Genomic DNA, 17,428 nt, shown 5'->3' with positions numbered 1-17,428 from the left:
CGTCAGGCTCTGTGCTGAGTGCTCAGAGCCTGGAGCCTGTTTCAGATTCTGTGTCTCCCTCTCTCTCTGACCCTCCCCCGTTCATGCTCTGTCTCTCTCTGTCTCAAAAATAAATAAACGTTAAAAAAAAATTTTTTTTTTAATAAAAATAAATAAATAAATAAACAGTAAAAAAAAAAAAAAAAAGAAGAAGCTAAGAGGGCTGACGGCGCTCTCCATGCGGCCACGGGGCACCAGCAGGTTCGGAAGCGGCGGCCAGCGTACCTATGAGGCGGGCCAGCTCGCAGAGGCCCCAGGGTACGTGCACGGGCAGGACGGCGCTGTGGCTCTCCTGCAGGGCGATGTTGCACAGGTGGTCTGAGAACCGGCACAGCCGCTCCGTGACGCTGGCGTTACACAAGTTCAGCAGCACGTTGAGACCCAGGGGCTTCAGGGAGGTAAGGTGCAGCTGCCAGTTGGAGTCATCGAACTGGATGCAGGAGGGGTTCTGCTGGTCCTGCGACAGGCTCAGCATCTCCAGGTGGTAGTCACACACGAAGTCCTCCGCTTCGTACGGCTCGCCCTCCAGCCCGGGCTGGGCCTCAAGGAAAACGTGGAGGGGAGAGGACAGCGTCAGACTGGAGGGTTCGTGCTCACGCTCTGTGCATCCCTCCCCGACACCCTCTCCCTGCCCTTGCTGGCCTTCAGCTGCTTCTAGTAGCTATCCCCAACGATGGCAGTACCCAGGCCAGGGAGGGAACAATGAAGGATCTCTTTCAGGCGGGTGGAAATATTTTAGAGGAAGCCGCCAGCTTTCTGTCTTTAGAAGGTGGTAACTAGGAGAAAGGGCCTCGCCCCGACCAATTACCATCTGCGAAATCCAGAAAGGGAGAAAGGGCCTACTTCCCGGAAGGGTCCCAGGTGAGGCCTTGGGAGGCGGCCCTGCCTGGCCAAGCCTGGTGGCCTGGGAACAGAGGCCGTGACATCTGCGCCCCATAGCCTCTTCGGCAGGGAGGCCGGGACACCCCACGGCTGCTCTCCAGCTTCCTCTCACCTTGCCAGGCTCTTCTTCACCACCCTCTGTGTCCCTGCTGAAGCTCACATTGGAGCCGGATGGGTGTTTGCTGCGGCCGTGTGCTTTGTGGTGAGAGTAGAATTCAGGGGGCTTGGGACCGTCACCGGGCCAGTCACCGCGTTCCTGCTCATTGGAAAGGTGCAGGGAAGTGTTCAGGGAGCCAGCCAGGAGGGCATCTCGTTCGTGGGGCTGAAGAGAACAAGGAGCACAGGCCTCGGACTGGGGTCCCAACAGCTGCCACGGACCAAGGAGGCAGGGCGGTTATGTCCCTTCACTGCTGGCTGTGGGGGCTCCGCCTCAACTGCCCAGCAGATCCTAATGGTGCTCGAGCCGTCCTTCTCCCTCTTAGCCTCACCCTCCCCGAGGCCACCGGCCGGGCCCAGAGCTGGGTCCCCGGGAGCCGGCCATACCTCCTCCTCTACCTCGGGGTGGCAGAAGGAGCGGGTGGACAGGTCATCTGTTAGGTCCTCGTGGCTGCTGTGTGGGGGCTCCACCTTCCCACTGAAGAACAACACGGTCTCCGGGCTGGGGTTTGGCCACGACAGGATCCCCTGTTTGTCCACACAGCATAGGACCTGCAGGGAGAGACAGGAATCGGGAAAGAGGCTTGGCATTCCCCAACTTGCCAGGGTCCACGTAAGTGGCAGAAAGGCACCCCACACATAGCCAGGCGGCAGGCCAGCTGAGGCGGGGTCCTCCCACGGGGCCCAGCCTCACCGTGACAGAGCCCAAGCTGTGCAACAGGCTGGAACTATGGCTCAGCGTCGGCGACGTCCCCTGGATCACCCGCAGGAAGTGACCCCAAATGCAGCGTAGCATTTCCTGGCGGAAGAGGCAAAGTCCAGCATTATTTCCCTAGAGATAGCCTCTGGGGCCAACAGAGGAAACAGTGCAGGGATGCCAGGAAGTTGGGGTTGGAGAGGCATTTGTCTGGGCAAAGCACACTGCCCTCATGAGACAGGAGACTCAATGGCCACAAGGCAGGGGAGCCCCAGGGTTCCACAAGGGGCCAGCTTGAGGGAGCTCAGGTCGGTGCCTACGGAGGCCTGGGACCAAAGGTGTCCCAGGTGAGCATACCTGAGAGGAGACGGCTTCTGTATAGCTGCTGAGAGTGTCCTCCGAGAACTTGGCCAGCTGCGCAGAGAAGAGGGAGCCGGCTCAGGGGGCCACCCTCACACAGGCCTCCGAGCTGGAAGGTGGGGGGCCCCACGCCAGCAAGGCTCCCAACGCCGTTGGTAAAGGACACCTGGGCAGTCCCCGAATCCCCTGTCTGCTGAGCGCCAGGACAGACGCTCACCGGCCTCTCCCAGGCCTGGCCTGGAGAGCTGCCCAAGTCCTGCCCACATGCCGGGCCCACAGTCTGCACCCATTCGCTGGGCACCCGCTTTTTGCTCCTGGTTTGTATTCTTTTCGCACTGTCCCCCAGATGCCTTGGAACAACCTACCAAGGAGCTGGGAGAGGCCTTGCTCATCTGAGCCAGGACGCGGGCTTCTCCACAGGCGGTCGCCAGAACCCAGAGGGCTGGAAAGAGCAGGGGGAGGACGGGCAGGACGCCGTTCACCTGGGAAAGCGCGAACCACACTGAAGGCTCCCAAGGAGCTGCTGGCCTGGAAGGAGGGAGGGAGAGAAGGGCTTCCCCGGCCCTGAAGCCATTCCCTGAGTAGAAAGGGACAGCTGTCCAGGGCAAGAAGAGAAGAAGGAAAGCAGGCATTCTTAAGTTTGAAGCCTGAGGGACCCTGGGGCCACAGAGAGGAAGGAACAATCAGGGCACCGTGAGGGGACCCAGGCGCCACAGAAAGTGCAAAGCACGACAGTCGGGATACGGTGGGGGTTACCTGTAGCTGGAGGAGGGTGTACTGCCAGGACGTGACCCCAGGGGCATTCAGCATAAAGCGCAGGGCGTTGGTGATGAGGAAGCCGGCCTTTGGGGCACAGGAGAGGTGCAGCCTTAGCCCCCGCCACCCAGAGAGACACTCGGGCTCTAAGGTTCCCTTTCCTCTGCCCACTCACACGCCCCCAACCCCAGCACTGGCCAGCTCACGCTGGGATCCCTGTCTTCACTCACACGCTCACCTGAATCTGGCCCTGAGGCTCCCCCTTTTCCTTGGCCCTCTCCCCTGCCCCGCGCGGCCCGCCTCACGCACCAGGACAACAGGCACAGCGTAGTGCAACATCACCGACTGCACCGTGAACCGCTCGTTGTCCAGAGCAGTGACTGGGCGGGACAGGGCCATGTCCAGGCACCACCTGCAGAAAGGGGTGACCCTACAGTTGTGCAAACTCTCAGGAAGAGGCCAGAAACATGCACCTTTACGGGGCATCACTGAGTCAGGCAATCTCTCCTATTCCCTGGCCCCCACCAAGTCCCCCGCCCCCCAAGAGAGGGGTCTGGGGCAGCCTCCAGAGCCGTCCCCTCAGAGTTCCAACAGGGGGGAGAGGAACAATCACCCAGTCTAGGAATGCTCATGAGACACTAAAGAAAAGACCCCATAGAGGTGCCTGCCCTAAGGGAACCTCAGCGTAAACAAGGCTCCTCGTCACCCACCCCCTGCCCCCAGCTCACAGAGCCACTAGGGACGAGGAGAAGTCAGGGGACAGAAGGAAGGCAGGGCAGCAACCCTACCTGATGTTGTCAATCACAGGGGTCTCAAGGACGCGGAAGAGTCGGTGCTGCTGGGGGTTCTGTGGCCCTTTCTTCACTTCTCCCCTGGGGGAAGGGGGTGGAGAGAAAGGGGGAAACAGGTCTCCGGGCTCTAAGACAATGTGTTCATCATCCTGCCAGGGAGGAAGGGGGAGGAGGTTGAGGGCAATTAACAGGTTCATTCGGAAGCCACCCTTCCTTGACAATTCCAGCTAAATGGAAGCAGTTCATTGGGTTAGGGACCATCAGTTAGCAAAGAGTCAGCTGTGGGGCGGAGGGTTGGGGGCAGCTGTGGAACTGGATTCCCACAAGCTTAAGGGGCAGAGAAAAGAAAGAACAGGCCAAGAAGGAGAAAAATATTCTAGCCCTTCTCTGTTCTCCTAAGAGCCCTTGCCAAGAAGCCCGTGAGCTGGCCAGGAAGCTTCAGGATTAAGCCCTGGGGCCCTCCCACCATTGCCTGTGGATGCTCCCACGGCATTTCCAGGGGAGGAGAAAAGTCCTGAGCTACCTTGATCCCCCTCAGAGAGGCGAACGATTCCTGGCCGGGCCTCAGAGCTATGATGTCTCCTTCCACCAACAGGCTAACTGGCAGGTTGACCAGATGTCCATCTCTGTACGCCCAGTGCAGGGACCAGGATGGTGCAAAGGGCATGTGGAGGTCTGGGTACATGGCATCCGGCCACTTGATCTCCTTGCCATCCCTGAGCGCATCTGACGAGAATGGAAAGAGGAAAAGCACCTCACCCACAGCCCCACACCCCAGCCACCCAGCAGCACACACCATGGAGCGCGGCCTTCTTTCTCCTTCCTTTCCCAGAAGGTTTGCCGCAACCCACACCATTCACTCCGACTCGCCCAAGGTCACCTCCCCTGTGAAGCCTTTCCCACCGCTCCAGCCCAGGCACCGCCAAGGCCTCTGAACACCTGAAGCTCTTCTTCTTTGTAGCCCCGTTCCATTCAAAGACATTTCACAACCATGGCCGAGGGCTTTGAGGGGTGCAAAGATCAAAGAAGACACAGTCCCTGCCCTTGAGCCATAACCGAAAAGAGAGATGCATGTGGGCAGATAACACCAAAGCAAGGCAAGCATGTGCTCAGAGTGTTAGGAAAGATCCCAGTGCTGCAGGGAGCACAGAGGAGCTGATGTGATCAGAGGTGGCTTCAGGGCAAAAGGGTGGGTCCTGAAGGAGGGGCAAGAACTTCAGTTAGAGCCGAGTGAGGGAGGAGCAGGGCAGGCAGGACAGCAGGATGGAGGCACAGAAGCAGGGAAGTCCGCAGTGGTTTTAGGACTGGGGAGTACTTTTCACGTGAGGGTGAGTAGCAGGAGAAGAGGCTGGAGAGGAAGGTTGGAGCCTGGGCCAGAGTTTCTGGGATGCTTTGATGAGCAACAGGGAGCCATGGATGCTTCCTGAGCAAGAGACTAAGCTCTCGGAGGGCAGGGCCCATCTTTCTCAGTCACTTCCTGTCCCTGGCACATGGCTGCAACTCATTGGTCATTTCAGAATGAAGCAACGTCTTCTCACTTAGCATTTATTTATTTATTTATTTATTTATTTATAATAATTAAAAAAATTTTTTTTATTTTGGATAGAGAATGCAAGTGGGGGAGAGGGGCAGAGGGAGACAGGAAGAGAATCTTAACCAGTCTCCATGCTCGGCACAGAGCTCGACATGGGACTCGATCCCATGACCCTGGGATCATGACCTCAGCCAAAATCAAGAGTCAGACACTCAACCAACTGAGCCACCCAGGCATCCCCTCATTTAGCATTCAAATGTCTGCTGCCCAGTACAGTTAGAGAAAGGTCTCAGACAACAGGTGTTTCTCTTACAAGACCACATGCCCTTGGGAAGTGGGAACCACCGTCTCTCAGAAGAACCTACCACCCCTGATCCATAGCTGGGGCGTAACCACTACCTGAATGAAAGGACAAGCAGAAATCTGACTGAGCAACTCCCTTCTTTAGGATCAGGGCTGCTCCATTTGGGGCTCCCGGCTCCGGGCCCCCACCCCTGATTCTTGTAGGTCTTAGACTTCTCTGGCCCATCTTCCCACCTGCCCTGGCCCAGTACCACTGGACAAGACAGACGTGGAAGGGAAAAATCTCACTGTTCTCCTGCCAAGAGAGGGTCTTCTCTGTTAGTCTCCCACCGTTAGCAAGCCTGCATGCCGTGCCCAGGCCACCACCTGCATGCGCCTAGCTGTCCCTGGCTATCACTGTCCTGTTCAAAAGAGGGCAGGTGAGCCTTCTCACTCTCTTGACGCCAACAGCCGCCAGAATGCTGACCACCCGTGTGCCGGGCTCCTGGCTGGGACTCGGGAGAAGAGCTCACAGGGCTCCAACGCATCACAGGGCACTCTTTCCCGCCCGGCACGCCTGACCCTTGGCCTCACCTTGGATTTGGTCAATGATCCCTCGGAGCCTCCGCTCTACCTCCCTGCGCTTCAGCCGATCTTGCCGCCCGATGAGGATGAGGTTGAGAAGGAGCAGGAGGCACAGCGCCGAGGCGCTCACCAGCTCGGCCCCGTGGCTGGCAGGAAGGAGTGAAGGGGGTTCTAGCAGGGAGAGGGGCGCCCCGCCCCGGCCCCTTCTGGAAAGCGTGTCTGGTTCTGGTGCTGACAGCAGCCAGCCAAGGGACTGAGGATTCCTAACAACCCGGACTTGGGGGTGGGGTGGGGGGCAGATATGCTGAACCTGAGGCAGGGGTGGGGTGGCTCGGAGGAGGGAGGGAGCTCACCTGCCCGCCGGCTGGCCCCCGTGGCAGCCCAGCAGCAGCAGCACCGCCAGCAGCATGAGCGAGGCCCCCGGCCAGTGGAAGCAGGAGCAGCGGTTACTGTGGTGCAGGAAGCTGCTCCTCCACATCTCCTGAGGAGGTGAGGAGGTGAGGAGGTGAGGAAGGGCGGCGGGGAGCGAGGGCCCGGGGAAGGAGCCAGGACGCAGCATCCTACTGGAATCTGGCCACCTTCCACAGCTGCTTGATCCTGCCCCAGCCCTCCGACCGACTGGCCGCTCCCCCCTGCCCGCCCCCCCCCCCCCCCAGGGCTGCCTCGGTCTCCTCCCGGGCTCCTGCGCCAAGTGCACCCAGGACATGAGTCTGCGAGGCAGCCCAGGGTCACCGGGAGAGTCACGGGCCTCCCACGCCTCTCCGCCATCCCACTCAGGCTCTGGGCTCCCTGTGAAAAAGCTTCCTTCACCTTCCACGTGAGACATTTCTTCCGTTCCTTCAGGTGTCCTTCCAGCACCGCCTCGAGCTGCTCCTTCAGGATGCTGAGGGCCTTCCGGGTGGACAGGCCCAGGGCCAAGGGTGGCTCGCCCTGGGAGAGAAGCAGAAGGCCCTCAGCATCTCTCTGGGCACCCCCCCCCCCCAGTCACTGCCTGGAGTGGCCTTCCCTCATCCCTCCCCCCTGAATCCTCCCTCCTCTTCCTCCACTAGTCCCAGCCCTCAGGGTGTTGGCTCAAATCTCCACCACGTTAAAAATCCCCTACTCCTCAAGGCCAAGTTTAAAACAGAAACAGACCCAAAACTCTCTCTACTCAGGGTTTCCTAACCCACCTTCCAAGGCCATCAGCATCTCCCCACCCCTCGCACCGATCTGGCCCCTCACCTCCCCTCTACCTCTGCTGCCGTCTTTATATTTCACAGGCCGAAACATAGTGTGTTTTTAAGCAGGGAGAGGATAACTAACAAAGAGACGCTGTCTCTTCATTGTTCCTAGTAAAAGCATTAAGAAAAAAACCCACGATCTTCTGTTTCCACCATTTCACAGAAGGGAGGATGCTCCAGCATCGGGAAGGACACAATCTCAGACAAAAGACAGCTGCTCCCAGGAAAGGGACGACTGTCACGTCAGTCACCGAGGGTGGTGGAACGGGGCACGGATGGGGGTGGTCCTGGGCAACACTGGGGACCACCCACGTTGTCCTGTGTGACCCCAGCCTGGCCTCTTCTTATTGACAGCCCCATTCCTGGGTTTCGCTCCTGTTTTCTCCTTCTCTGACTGGCTTTTCTTTCCTGTCCATCTAACCCCACAGCCCACCCTAAGGCATCTCAACAAATTCATATAAGTTTCCAGGGCAACCTCAGCCACCATCATGGAGTAGTTGCTCATCACCACCAAGCTTACAATTCCTGAAGTTTACCTCTAGCCTGACCACTGCCCTGAATTCTGGCCTGTTTACTCAACTGCTGTACTGCTGTTTCACAGGGCCCAGGAGTGGTTTCATCCAAAACCCTGGAATGTGGCCCTTCCGGGCCCAGACAGCACAGCTCCTGCAGTGACCCCCCCTCCCCCCAACCCTACCTCCCCTTCCCCCTCTCCAGTCTCTACCTTTTCCAAACCAACTGTGACATCCAGCCACAGTAGCAGACATCAGATCAACTGACCGCGTTTATCTTGCCAATCAAGCCCAGACTCCAAAGCATGATCTGCGATCTGCTAGTTCTCCAGTCCCCTTTCCGGCATTTCTTCCACTCCTGACGCAAGCCATGCTCTCCTAGCTGATGGGCGAGTACCTTTCTGCATTTTCCTACCAACAACACCCTGCCTGCCCCAGACAACTCTTACCCCCCTTCAAGACTGAGCTCAAAGATCACCTGCTCTGGGAAATTTTCCCAAAACCAAGGGCTGCACTTACAGGAGAGGTTTGTATTCCAATAGCACACTGGACAACCTGGCTCACAGTCTGCGTCATGGAGAACTGTCATTATAGATGTACTTGTCTGGCTCTCCCACCTGGCTGTCAGTTCCCTGAAAACAGGTCTGAATTCTTCCATCTCCACACACCCCTGCAGCCAACTGCTAAGACAGGGCCTGGCACACGGCAGCAGCTCAGTGAACACTTGCTGAATGAATGCACGCATGGATTCTGGGATCCCAGTGACATCTCCATCAGGGGTTGTCGGCCGGGGATCTCTAGCAGAAACACCTGCAGCTTCTAAAAAGGTGGATGCCCAGGTCCCACCCAAATCCACTGAATCAAAACTTCAGAAGTTGGGATTGGTGCACCCATTGAATCTGATGCACAGATCCCCCGGTCGGGGGTCCTGGGAAAAAGAAAACTCCCGGGGAAAGGAGGGCTGGGGGAGAACTGGGTCTTTCCCAGGGCCATCCCAAGAGCACCAGTGTGAGCTCCCACCAGGAAAGGTTCTTGAGTAAAAGGAGCAAAGCCCTAGACTTGGGGCGTCAAGAAAGGGACTGAGGTCATCTACTGAGTCTTGATCAAGGGTGGCTGAGCTGGTGACGCCCTGGCTGCCTCGGCCCATTGCCCTCCCCTATTCCACACCCGCCTTCCCTGGGGTCTGCCCTGGCTTTGCCCACTAATGTTCCAGACTTCCTCCTCTCTGCCTGTCTCCATATCCAGCCCTCTCCTTGGCAGCCTCGTCCTTCACAGGACACACGTCTCCATTACTAGAATGGGATGCTGCATGGGGGCAGTGTCCCCCGGCTGCAGACCCGCCCTGGTAGGACCCACCTGAGTGGAGCCCCCACACTGGCCCATTGCCAGCTTTCTCAGTCCGAGAAATGAGGACGGGCTCCAGAGCAAACCTGGCCCCAAGACTTCCCAGATCCCTTGCCTAAATCTCCCCTAATCCCCACTCTCCATGCTGGCTTTGGGGGATTATGAAGATAAGAGCTGCTTCTTCCCAGAGGGGATAACTGGGTATTTCAGCTCAGGAAGAAATGGCCCTCTGGGCAGAGGGCCCGTACCCTAGCAAGGGTAAATATATACTCCAGAGCATCCACCTCCCTCTGGCAGAGATCCTGGGACCTTCCTGAAAAGCCGTGGTCCAGGACAAATGAGTGTCAGGTAAGGCTGAGGTCTGTACGTCTGCTTCCCTGACTCCTGCACGGGGGTGGGGGAGGGGAGGAAGAAAGGAAAAGGAGACCCGAGGCCTTCTCATGTCTAAGGGACTGGCCCAGGGCGTGATGCCTGGGCCAGGGAAGAAGAAGATTTGGGCCAGGGAAGAAGAAGTTGGGTACACAGGGCCTCCCACACCATCCCTCCACCCCTGCCCACTTCTCCCCCAGGAGCTTTATGAGCTCCCTCTCCGCAGGGGGAGACGTGAAGCTTCCCAAGATGGACTTGCCAGGGCCTCCAGGAACGCTGCAGTGAGAAAACCTCCCGGAGGCAGGGAAGGGCTGGCCTGCAGAGGTAGAAAGGCTGCCCGCCAAAGAGATGGGGATTGGGCAGGACAGAGGGAGGGCTGGATAAATCCCAGGGGGCTGCAGGTCACATGGGAAGCTGCTGGGTCTGGGATGCGGACCATGCTCAGGAAGGCAGGCAAGGGCTAAGAGGAGCAACCAGGGAACCAGGGTGGCGCCCCTCCTCCAGCCAGGCTTTTAGACTTTGGACACCCGCAGTTCCCCTCTGCTTGCCCTGTGGCTGTCCTGACATCCGCTGCCTCATGCCAGGTGCCCCCAAACCCAGGGCTTCCCCTTCCACAACCCAGAAACTGATTCCCTTTCTCTCTGCACCCGGCTTCCTGGGACCTGCACACTGCTGTTCTCCAGGCGTCTCCAGGTGTGGGAGGTATGGGCCAGAGGGCAAAGTGCTCCTGGGTCAGGGCCAGCAGAGGCCTGCGGAACGGACTGTGTGTGTCTGCCCACGCATGTTGTGTCTGGCCAGGAACACCAGCTCCAGACTGGCGATTAAAGACAGCACAGCAGAGGAAAAGTAGCCATTCTGTAATTATATGCTTCCCGAAGAAAGTGCCTGCCCGTACAGGTAGGCCCTGGGGCGAGGACACAGGCTTCTGGGCCAGCCTCCTCTGCCTGGCCCCAGCCACGCTCATCTAAATGCCATGGCCCCCTCGCTGACACGGAACAGCAACACCTCACCCTGTCTCCAGCGGGAGAGTCCCGGTTGCAGGTAAAATCAGTTTTCTCTCACGGCACCTTCCCTGCTGCAACGTGAGAGCCAAAGCCGAGGAACCTGGCGGAACTTGGGCATCTTCAAGGGAAATTAAGAAAGGGCCACGCGCGAGCTGGCCCCGCCGGCCTTCTCAATACACGAGTGAGGCTGGGCGCCAGGGGGGACCCTGTACACGGATGCGTATGGTTGGTTTGAGAAAGAAGGACCTGACTCGTACACACGCCACCCGAAGGTCTGCTTTTCTTGTCCACAGGGCCAAGAAAGCTGCCCCAGCCTTAAGTACCCACAGGGAGTAAGAGATTCTTCCTGCTTCCAGATGCTCAAAATCTGCCACTCCGCCCCACCGCCAGACACCTCCCAAGACGTTCCCAGGGTGAGGCAGGATGGCTGGTCGAGATCTCTACACCAGAGGCAGGCTCCTGCCTCCCCACTCACACCGATGCTTTACAGGTAGAAGCAACCCCATCCCGCCGTTTTAAATGTCAGACTCAAGGGGACCCAACAGAGTAGCTTGAGCCCCTACGAAACCCAGGCTCAGGGGATGCTGGCCACAAATGCCCCTCATGAGCTGGACTTCTCCTGCCTGCTCCGTCATCAAAGGGGGGACACGAGGGGCGCCTGGGTGGCGCAGTCGGTTAAGCGTCCGACTTCAGCCAGGTCACGATCTCGCGGTCCGTGAGTTCGAGCCCCGCGTCAGGCTCTGGGCTGATGGCTCGGAGCCTGGAGCCTGTTTCCGATTCTGTGTCTCCCTCTCTCTCTGCCCCTCCCCCGTTCATGCTCTGTCTCTCTCTGTCCCAAAAATAAATAAAAAACGTTGAAAAAAAAAAAAATTAAAATAAAAAAAAAAATAAAAAAAAAAATAAAAAAAAAAAAAGGGGGGACACGGGGAGGGCATGGGGCTTTAAAGGAGCGGAAGGGTGGGGAGAGGACTCTATCCATCAAATCAGAACTGTAAAAAAAACCCGCTACTGAACAGGACCAGATCTGCAGGGCCTGACGCAGAGCATCTGGGTCAGTCTAACAAGCCTTTCCAGAACTAACACCCCTGAGCTCTCCCGCACCACCTCGGTCAGGTTTCCCAGGTGGCCCGGAGCCACGAGTCCCTGGCCCCCAGCCCTTGTCCTTTCAGGACTCCTCACAGGTCCACACAGCTGCTCTTTTCCTTCCCACTCCACCTATTTGGGGAGCAGAAACCAGGTCCCAGAGGCTCAGGTAGATAGGTTACAAACATAGACGGGGACCCTTAGCCTTGACAACAGCAGATAGCCACTAATTAGAACTGGCTGGCCCTTGAACCAAGTCCCCAGGTCACAGCTTTCTTAGCCTGTGCAGGTGGGGAGGGGACCCACATAGCGCCTAAATCACTGAAGCTGGTCCTTTTTAGTAGCCACGATAAATCTCTTCTGAGCATGGCCAGACACAAATCAGCCTTGTCTTCAGCCAGGCAAAGCAAAGCCCCCAGCTTCTTCCTCTTCCGGGCGCATGCTGACCTTGGCACTTCGACCCATCAACCCATCTTCTTCCTCCTGCGACCACCCAGACTGAGGAAGAAATCAGCCTGGCCCTGGTTGCTCCTACCTCAATGACCCATGTGATCCGAGGGGAAAAAAAAAAAAAAAAAAAGCCCCCTTGCTGGCCCCAAGGAGGGGTGGCTTCCAGGCCCAGGGCTTCCCGTCACCTGTGCGTGGAGACCCAGGTCCCAGCATAACTCGATAGGATGCCCCACTGGGACACTCAGCTCCAGTCCTACTCTGGGTGCCTCGGAAGCCTGGCTGGCAGCTCCCTGGACACACGGGCATTGTGGCTCCCATTCTCAGCCTCCTTCCTCAGTCCCAGCTACCTCATAATCTGAGCTGCCTGCGGTTCGGCACCCATCTTCAAGACTGAAGCAAATTGCTAAGTCAAAGCCGTGCACCCAAAGCAGAGAACAAGGCGTTTGTAACAGAAATATAAAACCAAGTTGGCATATACTCACTTTGGTGCATTTGCCCCGATGGGGCATCCATAGCTCTGTCTGCTTAAAGAGCATGGGGGAGAGCCTGAGCCACAGAAGTCAACTACAGAACTTCCACCACCACCCTCAAGCAGAGAGGAGAAGAGACAGGAAGGGGGAGAGGGAGAGGGTGAGAGGAGAGAGAAAGAGAGGCGAGGGCTGGGGAGCTAGGAGCCAGAGCCGCAGCGGATCCGGATCCGTGCAGAGTGGAGCTTCAGCCTGCTGATTAATTCAGCCTATTTCCAGTCACGCTGCAGATTTAGGGAGGGAGGAGGAGGCAGTGCTGCAACAGCGGCCGTGGGAGGGAGGGAGAGGCGAGCAGGGGGGAGGGAGGAGCCGGGCTGAGAGGAGAAAGTTTGTAGATGCTCTGCCAGATGCCCAGGAGCTTGGTCCATTCATCAGAGGCCACCGAGGGGTGAGTGCAGGGGCACCCGCGGCCAAGGGGCTGTGCATGCATGGGGAGGAGAGGCCGTGCAGGAGGTGGCTGCTGGAACCTGGGGGCAACCGTGGCCCCCGGGGGTACCTGGACTCTCCCCCCGGACCACCTCTCCTTGGCCCCCAACTCACTGGGCAAGGTGGGCGCCCGCCATCCATGAGAGCTCCCCCGAAACGCTCAGAGACTCCCCGAATGGAGCCACGCCAGCAACAGCTCTTCCCACAGTTCTAGCTGCAGGAAGGAGGGGAGGGGGGACTTGCCAGTTATTAATAGCAGCACATCCGTGTGGAGGGGAAGGACAGGCCATTGAGAAGCCTGGAGCCGTGGCTTCTAAGAGGCAGAGCACGGGGCCCGGAATCAGGCGGAAGAATCCGGTGCGAGAATCCAGCTGAAGGGGGAGGAGCCAGCAGACAGGAAGGGCTTCTGAGGATTCCAATACCTAAGACCCAACACCTTCCCACCAGGTTGGGGCGAGGAACCCCAACAGCAGAGATGGGCCAGCAGCTGATAATCACGCAGTCACATTTAGACATACCTGCCAAAGAGCTTCTGGGATAGGAGACCCCTGCGGACATGGGCCCTCATCTCCCAGCCAGTGATCTGGGGCTCCACGAGCACTGGGACCCCCGAATTTGACACACGGGCAGCTCTCAGCGCAGACCCTCAAAAGGCCTTGGGAGTGGACCGCAAATTTCTCGGCCTGCGTCCAGGCCACCTTTAGAAGGGGCTGTAAAATCCCAAGGGAGACGAAGCAGCCCAACAGGTCCAATAACTAGAGAGCCTGAACACTTTTCTCCAGGGCCCTGTTTCCTAGACAACACCAACAACACCAACACCATCTCCAGCTGCAGGGAGGGGAAGAGAGAGCCTCGGCTGAGTTCAAGTCTGCCTCTCTCCTCCCCCGACCCAGCGCAGCCCCCTCCCCGCCCCCCCTCCTCTGCCAAATCCAGATCTGAACAGGAGCAGAAAAGGAGGGGCCAGGCAGTCCAGAGGTTAAGGGCGGGAAGTCTCCGTGAGGTGCAGGCCAGGGGGTGGAGGAGGCAGCAGTGCAGTGGGCCGTAGCCTTAGCAAACCGCCAGGAAGAGGCTGGCATCCCCCTGTCCCCTGCTCCCAGGAGACACTTTCCCTTTCTGCTTTCTGCCAGGGCCCTGCTCTGTGGGCACCACAACTAAGCAAGCACTCTCCCTGCTGTGCGCTGGGCCCTGGAAAGAACAGCTCATAGGGTCTAAGCCAGCGGCTCAGCGGGACCCCAATGAGGCCCTCTCCCACCCCGCCCCTTCCCACACTGCCAGCCTCAGCAAGTGAAAAGGGATCGCTGCACCCAAGAAACAGAAGCCCAGGCGCTCACTGCCACAGCACCTCCTCCACAGCGGACCCGGAACCGAGGAGATAAGGTTCTGACGGGGACAATGAGGACCAGTAGGTCATGAAGGGGAGCGGGGGGAGAAAAAAAATCAACCGGCAACAGCCAAGCTGATCCTGGGCTACAGCCAGGGGACGACGGGCCCTTTCCATCAACCTCTGCCATCCAGCTCTCTTTGTTCCCATGCCTCTGAGAAGCCCTGACTCTTGGAGGCCACCCGGGGTGATCTTTACAAGCCCATGTATACAACTCACGAGGAGGCGCCTCCTCCCGAGGAGGCGCCTCCTCCCGTAGGCCTCCTCCGGTAGAAACCGCCTCCTCCGGTAGAAACCGTGTCCAGTTCTATTTCTTAACTGCTTGTACTGTCAGTTCCTCAGCTGGACTGTAAGCGTCTCCAAGCCAGGGGCTACCTCCCCACGGCCTAGAGCTCCACCAACCCAAAGGAAGGGTTCCATGAATGCAGCTGATGATGTTTCTAGGACAGGGCTCATCTCTCCAGAAGGACAAAGACGAGAATAAAGAAAAATTCTCTAGGAAAAATGACCCCTGAGACCTAACCATCTTGGGCTCTCAAGTGTTCTTACTCAGGCTCGAGAGAGAAGCCAGCCTGCTGGCTGGATCACAGAACTTTGTTTCCCCAACTCACTAGAAACCTGGTGTTTCAGCAACACGCTGGAACCAGAGGACAACACCGTCCTCTGTTTTGAGACACTCAGCCTCACCCAGGCAGGCCACCATATCACACAATATCAAAGCTTCAAGGGGGTGCTCCCTGGAATTGAACAGTGCACAGCTCTTACAGCTGTATACAGCACCCTTGCAGCCAGGCTAGTAGCTTTCCCTCTGTGCCAATCCTACTAGGATGGACCCCTGGAGAGCAGCCAGAGGCATCTGTGAACAGGACGCTGAACATACCTGCTTCAAGTTCAGGCCTACAAGCTCTTCCACAGCTGGCCCAGAGGCATGTGAAGCCTGGAGCTGAACGAGCCAGCAGTCAGCCAGGCTCCACCAGGGACCCAGCGTGCAGACCCACAGCTCCCTCTCCAGACCTTCCAAGATCTCTTTGGCAGGAAGATCACTATCCATAAGTTCAAGCTGATAAATATTTCCTAAGCCTTTGCTGCATGCCAGGCTCTATGCTAGGAGCCAGGGACACTGGGATCAAGTGGGACCGACAGGTTGTTTCGATACCGTGTGGTGGGCACAGTGGCGGAGGGACTATGACTGCTGGAAAGAGGGTCCTCTGGAGGGGAGGGAGGACTTATCAGGAGAAGGTGATGGCTCTTGAAGAAAGAATAGCAGGAGTTTGTCAGGAAAAAAAAAAAAAAAATAGGAGCCTAAACGTGGACGGTGTGCCCAAACTCTGAAGCATTCAGAATTACTAGTGCTAAAGACCACGGCGGGGGAGGCTAGGGACACTGGGCCAACAGGCAGCAGTGGATTACGGAGGGCTCTGCCCACCACACCCAAGGTTTCAGCAGGTGGTGTGGACCCACTGGTGACTTTTAAGCAGAGGGGACAAAAGGCCATCTCTGCATTCTGGATACCTTCGTCTGACAGCAAGTGGAGGAAGGAGATCAGAGACAGAGGGACCCATGGGAAGCTGTGGCAGAAGTCCAGGCAAGAGACAGAAGGCCCTCTGCCGGGGTGGTCTCCGTCACGGGAGAGGGATACTCTGATCGACGGCAGACCGATGCCAGGAGAAGGCAGTGTACCTGGAGGCTGGGAGGTGTACCTGCGTCAGGCAATGAGGAGGAAGGGGGGGGCCGACCTCGCAGATGCCTGGGCCTCCTGGCTCTCACCTCCAGCTGGTTACGCAGCTGTGTTTGGAGTCTGACTGGGGAGCTCTTCTCTAACCACAGAGAGGGTGCCCAACAGTACTCAACATGGCTCAGCAGGTTGGGGCAGAGCCCTACAAAGAGCAAACCAACGAAATTACACACCCCTGGGCAAGAAGTGGAAGACTGGCTTGGCGCCAACCCAAATCAGAAACCTGCTCCCATGCCGCTGCGCTAACTGGTCGACCCCTTGTCCTGTGCTCCCGGCTCCCGGAGCGCTTCCCAGCCCAGCGACAGCACCCTCTCAGGGGGGGTCACCATCCCGTACCCCAATCCTCAGAGCCACACACCCCCTGTCACTTTTGGCTTAAAGCCTCCCCCAGTGAGGACCCCCCAGGCAAACACAAGTAGGGAGAGTCCAACAGAGGCACACAGACAATACCCATAAGGGAACCGAGCATGGCCTACCACGTGCTTCTCCTTCAGATCCATGGGCCCAGAGTACTGCAGGCATGCCCAGATGAATGTGATCACCCCCAAAAGGAAGGCTCCTCCCCAGCATGTACAAGGCCCAGTGACTCCGTCACAGTCATGGCATCTGGGGAGAAAGACGGAAGAGATCCCATGAGTCCAGGTTGTTGAACAAGCAGCTACTGAGAAACACGACGGTGTCGTCTATACAACAGAGCACTACGTGGGAAAGACTTGACCCCTGGGCACCAGAGCCCGGCCGGTCCTGCCCAGGCCACGCCGGAGGGGTGAAGTTTCCCCTCTGTGAGCCCTCATTTTCGGAGGCACACTATGTTTTGCTCCGCATGTACTCTAACTCACAGACTTCCGGCAAGCAGGAAAAACGTTGATTTCTCAGCTTTTTAGAAAGTAAAGATGAGGGATACCCAGCTGGCTCAGTTTTGAATTCGAGCCGCGCGTTGGGTGTAGAGATTACTTAAATAAATAAACACTTAAAAAAAAAAAAAAAAAGATCAGGGAAATTCATTCATTCATTCATTCATTTTAAAAATAAATAAAAGTTAGGGGGCGCCTGGCTGGCTCAGTCAGTAGAGCATGCAACTGCTGATATCAGGGTCGTGAGTTCAAGCCCCACATTGGGCATGGAACCTACTTAAGATTTAAAAAAAAAAAATTTTTTTTTAACAAATAAATAAATAAAAGTGAGCATTAAGGTAACCGGAACCCCCCCACATGCCCACAAACACACCCCCCCCCACGTACATGTATGCCCGCACATACATGCCCACACACGTGTCCACACACACGTGCCCACGT

The 17,428-nt window shown here is 57.5% G+C and overlaps 1 protein-coding gene across 12 annotated transcripts in view; it reads right to left on the bottom strand.

Annotated features, from left to right (window-relative positions):
* Window positions 1–17,428, bottom strand: part of TMEM94 (transmembrane protein 94) — a 33,535-nt gene that overhangs the window by 6,888 nt on the left and 9,219 nt on the right. For 3 of the 12 annotated variants that reach the window (XM_042914825.1, XM_042914824.1, XM_042914826.1), the window contains 15 exons: window positions 16,610–16,739; window positions 16,166–16,275; window positions 6,893–7,012; window positions 6,436–6,563; window positions 6,092–6,228; window positions 4,205–4,407; window positions 3,679–3,830; window positions 3,200–3,302; window positions 2,891–2,977; window positions 2,500–2,616; window positions 2,132–2,188; window positions 1,772–1,876; window positions 1,465–1,629; window positions 1,034–1,243; window positions 265–580 (listed from right to left, as the gene is read on the bottom strand). In XM_042914825.1, the coding sequence (XP_042770759.1) occupies window positions 265–580; window positions 1,034–1,243; window positions 1,465–1,629; window positions 1,772–1,876; window positions 2,132–2,188; window positions 2,500–2,616; window positions 2,891–2,977; window positions 3,200–3,302; window positions 3,679–3,830; window positions 4,205–4,407; window positions 6,092–6,228; window positions 6,436–6,563; window positions 6,893–7,012; window positions 16,166–16,275; window positions 16,610–16,703 (2,104 nt within the window). In that variant the 5' untranslated portion in view covers window positions 16,704–16,739. Of the gene's footprint in view, window positions 1–264; window positions 581–1,033; window positions 1,244–1,464; window positions 1,630–1,771; window positions 1,877–2,131; window positions 2,189–2,499; window positions 2,617–2,890; window positions 2,978–3,199; window positions 3,303–3,678; window positions 3,831–4,204; window positions 4,408–6,091; window positions 6,229–6,435; window positions 6,564–6,892; window positions 7,013–12,546; window positions 12,845–16,165; window positions 16,276–16,609; window positions 16,740–17,428 lie in introns of those variants that run through there. The other 9 variants (XM_042914834.1, XM_042914836.1, XM_042914829.1 and 6 more) reach the window with 8 other exon arrangements.

This window comes from Panthera leo, chromosome E1 (genome assembly GCF_018350215.1).
Source record: "Panthera leo isolate Ple1 chromosome E1, P.leo_Ple1_pat1.1, whole genome shotgun sequence".
NCBI classification, from domain to species: domain Eukaryota; kingdom Metazoa; phylum Chordata; class Mammalia; order Carnivora; family Felidae; genus Panthera; species Panthera leo.
Note: the sequence above shows the minus strand (reverse complement) of the source record. Positions and strands in the feature narration are given on the sequence as shown.